We start from the raw sequence: 4,960 nt of genomic DNA on the forward strand, positions 1-4,960 counted from the left end.
CAGGACAACCGCCCTCCTGCAGCGCTGGGAATGGCTTTGGTCTGGAGATCGCCCGTCTGCACAGGCTGGCCGGAGAAAGAGCAGCACACCCTGGCTGGACACGACACCCAGCGGAGAGAGAGACAGAGGCTGCAACAGCCAAGGAGGGGGTAGAGTGAAAGAGCCAGAGATGGAGCACAGGCTCCATCTGAGGTTTTTCACCTTCACCACCCACCTCTGAGGTCAGGCAGGCAACATCCCCTCCTCTTGGGCACAGGCAAAATTATCTCCTCCTCAGCCTCTTGTGAATGCAGAAATAAACTCAGGAACACCACTTTCCTTCCAGTCAGCTGAAGGGGTCGAAAGAGGAATACAGCTACGTGGTCAGCGAGAGGCTGGGAAGGAAGAGCTACAAGGAGCAGTATGCCTTCATCTACAGGTGAGCAAGCCCCTCACCCCGCCCCTCTGTGCGGCAGCCTGGTGGAGATGGGCTGGGCACGGTGCTGGCTTTGCTCCGGGGGAGCTGCAAACGCGCAGGCTGTGTAGATGGGATGGGCTGTGCTGGGAGCAGGGAACATTCCAGCATGGCTGTACCTGTCCCTGACCATTGCCAGGGTCCGGGTCAGAGCACCGAGTCAGGTTGGACGTGTCCCAGCAAGCCATGAGTGTTACATCCATCCCCCATCCTGTTTATTGTACTGCAGGCAACATCTGGTATCAGTGAGGCAAACCTATCAGTACCCTGACACTCAGCCTGGGGATGAGGATGTCTTCTCCAGAGAGCCCTTCATCGTCTGGTTCTATTCTCCAAAAACCGGTGAGACATTTCAGAAACAGATCATGCCCCCACTGGCAAGTCTCAGAGAGCAAGACAGAGCTGGCTGGATCTGAGCGTCTGGTGGAGGCGGGCAAAAGGGGCCACATCCTGCCCCCGTGTTGCATTTGCTGCCAAGAGCAGCCTTTGCCTTTGGGAGTGCTGCCTCCAGCATCCCCCACAGTTCATCACGCCACAGCCCCAAGGAAAACCTCTGCCGCTGCCACGGGCAGTGGCTTGGCAGATGTGCTCCGTGCTGCTGGCACGGCCGCGGGAGCAGCTGTTGCCATGGCTGTGGGGCAGGGGTTGCCTTACCCTAACACAGCACCTCACCACGTCACAGGTCAGCCTCAGCAATGTGCCGTCACACAGCAGTCGCCCCTGATCCACAGCCAGAACAGAAGCTGGCTGTTTCTTCTTAGGAAAAGCCTTCGTGCTTCCAAGTCAGGCTCTGTTTCTTTGCGATTCGTTGCATTTTTTTCCCGTTCTTTTGACTTGCTTTTCAGTTGTCAAAGAGTTTGCTATAATCCCTCTGCACACCACACCAGAGACAGCAGTACGGGAGATCGATGAACTCTTTGATGTGTATTTAGATGTAAAACAGCGCTGGAAAACCGAGGTTGGTTGCTACATCTACATCACTAGCAGCTGCTTTGGTACCGAGTTACCTGGCACGCTATCCACCGCTCACAGCCTGATAACCTTACACCCGCTGATAACACGCCCCGGATTTTGAGTATCATCTCTTTGATGTATTTTCATTGGGTTCTCCACATTATAATCAGTAAACTTGATCTCCCAATGAAGCTGTTGCTTTCCCAGCACGCCTTGGTGGGGTGTCCAGCAGAAAGGAGAGCCCCACTGCACAAAATGAGCACTTGCTGTTTGAGCTGTAGTGGCTGCTGCGAGCATCCATTGACCCTAGAAGTCCTTGCTGATCTTCTTTTGGAGAGTGGTCCTCATGATGACCTTTGAAAACCCTCCTACCTTCCAGAACTTCGTCTTCATGGGGGACTTTAATGCTGGATGTAGCTACGTTCCCCAAAAGCAGTGGAATAACATCCGGCTGAGGACTTACTCTGAATTTGTCTGGTTAATCGGTGACAAAAACGACACGACAGTGAAGAAAAGCACAAGCTGCCCTTATGACAGGTAAGGGTTTCACTGCTCTGTTAATGACTTTCTGAGAAAAAAAGAAACTACATGGAAAGGTGTCAGTAACTGTCAGATAAAGCAAATGTGCACGAGTCCTTCGAAAAAGAAACAAAAACCAGTGTCCAGGGGGAAATGAGATCTGACTACTTCTAGTCAGGAGCACAAAGCACTTTGCAGACTCATTGGCAAGAAGTTTTGCAGAAAGCACAAGATTTCACGCCAGAACCAGTCACTGCTGTGGTTTAGGGGGCGATGTACGACATGCAGTCGTGCAGAACAACTCACCCGGAGGGAGCCCTGCAGACAGCCGGGCAGAAGGTGCTGCTGCCGCCTCCCTGCCAGCCTTGCACCACGGCTCTTGCTCTTGGCTTTGTAGTTTGGGTTGACAAATGCCAAATCCAGTTCAGCTCAGGGGCTGGGATGCCTCCCTTTCCCTGGGCACGTCGTGAGTCCTGCTGCTTCCTGCAGCTCCCTCAGCAGGGACAATAAATACATCAGCATATTAGAGCCCAGAGTAAGTCAAGGCATAACCCTCCTGCAGAACAAGCTTCTGGATCAGAGCAGGACTTCAGTGAGACTCCAGTCATTGGTGCCCTGTGATTTTTTTTTTTATTCAAAGTATGGCTTTGACTTTTGCAGCACTGTTGGGGTGGGTTTAGATACGAGTCATTTAACGTTGGCTTCTAAGGCCTTACACACACCAAGGTATTTAGGGGTGTCACTGTCAACAAAAGCAATCAAATTTAGCCAGAAGCTGGTGTTGGCACGTCTTGAGTAGGCAGCCCATGGGAAAGGACAAGCCATACGTAGCTATAACTCCACCAGGGCCACCTCTCTCACCACCACCTCAGTGCAGCGTGTCTGTCGCTGGTCAAGTGCCCCGTAACAACATCCTGTTCCCTTGCATCTTGCAGGATTGTGGTCAGCGGGGAGAAGCTCATCCACAACATCGTGCCAGACTCTGTCACTATCTTTGATTTCCAGAAGGACTTTCAGATGACAGAGGAGCAGGTAGGCACAGCACAGCCTCTGCAGCAGTGGGGCAAGGGCTAACACAGGAGCCAACGCTATCCAGGCGTGGTCTTGGCCGTAAAACCGTTGCCTCCTCCCAAAGTCGTGCAAAGCTCACAGTGCACCTCCCCGCATCCACCGCTGGATATTCACCTCCCCACCACCCAGCGAAGCCCCTGGGGAAGGGTTTGCGAAGAGCGTGGACGGCTGGCTCCCAACCCCGCTGGGCTTTGTCTTGCAGGCGCTGGGGGTGAGCGACCATTTCCCAGTCGAGTTTGAGTTAAAACCAAAGGGTGGCTTCTTCAACTGGCTGAAATCGAAGTTTTCGAGGAAGAGGAGACCAAGAAAGAGCCGCCGCCGCTCGTGAATGTGCTGAGGAAATAGACAGATGCTAACAGATCTTGTAGAAAACTGCTGTAGATATAGCAAGTGCAGTATTTAGTGGAAAGATCCCAAATACTTTGTTAAAATATTTTGGGCAAAAAGGTGAACTAAACCTTCAAGTTATTTTCCTCTTTGTATGCAAAAAAAAAAAATAAAACAATAAAATCAACTAGAAGCAGCATGCTCTACTTACTGTCGTAATCACAAGTGTAAGGAGCTGCTGCAAGGGTGAAATACTTGTGTGTGCTTTACCTGCAGCTCCTGAAGGGCAGGGATCTCCACGTGTTCACAGGGCTCTGGACCTCTGCCATTCCTCTGCAGGGGCAGAGGGATTAAAAGGGCCTTTCTGCATCATGCACGTGTGTGTGGATGCTTCAGAGCTGCAGCCAGCGGGACGCAGTCTGTGCCTGCTGATTTGCAATGTGAAATATTGCTGAACTTAAGAGTATTTGCTCGGTGTGCGTTTGAAACTGCTCACGGCATCAAGGGCTTGAGGAAAGACAGGAAGAAAGGACAGAGGGACTGGCACTGAGAGCCCCTTCTCTGCACTAGCCCAGCCAGGAGCCGCAGGAGCAGAGTGCTGGTGGCCGGCACCCGTGCCTACCAGCTGCCACCACCCTGCCTGCAAAACTCAGGTGCAGAGGGACTGGCACTGAGAGCCCCTTCTCTGCACTAGCCCAGCCAGGAGCCGCAGGAGCAGAGTGCTGGTGGCTGTCACCCGTGCCTACCAGCTGCCACCACCCTGCCTGCAAACCTCAGGTGAGAAGTCCTGCTGGTCCCAGGTGACAGCGCTGCCAGCAGAGAGCGTCATAAAATTCACGTTAAGATCTGATTTCAGCATCCTCACGTGGAATTGAGCTGCACCTCCCCCCACCAAAAAACCCTCCACAGCAGCCTAAAGTTCCCTGACGAACCAGACTTTAACTGTTAATGAACACAGTGGTGCAGAGGTCTGTTTTCTCAGCTCAGCCCACAGGCTGTATTTAGTGCAAACCCGACCCTGTCACACAGATGGCGTCTGGAAAGGGGGAATAATCCAACTGCTCGCAGAGGCCGCGGCTCCTCTCCCTTTATCGACGCCCCCTGGTGTGTCTGCTGACTGAGCAGGGGGGGTTAGCAAACACGACGGGCTTTTAGGGGAGACAAGCAGTTTGACCTTTGCAAAACTCACCATCCAGGGAGAAAGAATTTGAGGAAAGAAACTAAATCAAGAGGAGATTATTCCAGGGGGGTGCGTGCAGGACAGACAACAAATCCTCCAACTTTCAGTAGCAATTAGTCTTGAAATGACACAGCATTTCACAAGCTCCCTCAGCTGTGCTCCAGTCAAGGCAAAAGAAAAGAACGTGATTTAGATCAAATACTTACACTGGGGTTTTTACAGAAATGCCACTGTCTGTCTGACAGCAGTGATGGTTCCTGTGAAGGCTGAAATGAGTCTAAATTTCTGGCCTCGCCTCTTAGTCCTACGTAAGTCCCTACTCTTTCTTAGCTTTCAGAAAGAAACAAAATAAAAGGAATAAATCACACTCCAGGAAAGCAATAAAGGATCCATTCAATTGTAAGAAATATGTAATTACAACCAAGTGTTACTGAAAAACTTCATTCTTATTTGTG

At 51.6% G+C, this 4,960-nt stretch overlaps 1 protein-coding gene across 1 annotated transcript in view; it reads left to right on the forward strand.

Moving 5' to 3' along the window:
• DNASE1L3 (deoxyribonuclease I-like 3) overlaps positions 1-3,326 on the forward strand; it is a 5,859-nt gene extending 2,533 nt beyond the window's left edge. Inside the window, exons 3-7 of the mRNA XM_010142070.1 lie at positions 684-796; positions 1,300-1,412; positions 1,788-1,945; positions 2,863-2,959; positions 3,201-3,326. Coding sequence (XP_010140372.1) covers positions 684-796; positions 1,300-1,412; positions 1,788-1,945; positions 2,863-2,959; positions 3,201-3,326 — 607 coding nt within the window. The remainder of the gene's footprint in view (positions 1-683; positions 797-1,299; positions 1,413-1,787; positions 1,946-2,862; positions 2,960-3,200) is intronic.
• The last annotated feature ends 1,634 nt before the right edge of the window (positions 3,327-4,960 follow it).

This window comes from Buceros rhinoceros, unplaced genomic scaffold (assembly GCF_000710305.1).
Source record: "Buceros rhinoceros silvestris isolate BGI_N320 unplaced genomic scaffold, ASM71030v1 scaffold25618, whole genome shotgun sequence".
Classification (NCBI taxonomy): Eukaryota; Metazoa; Chordata; class Aves; order Bucerotiformes; family Bucerotidae; genus Buceros; species Buceros rhinoceros.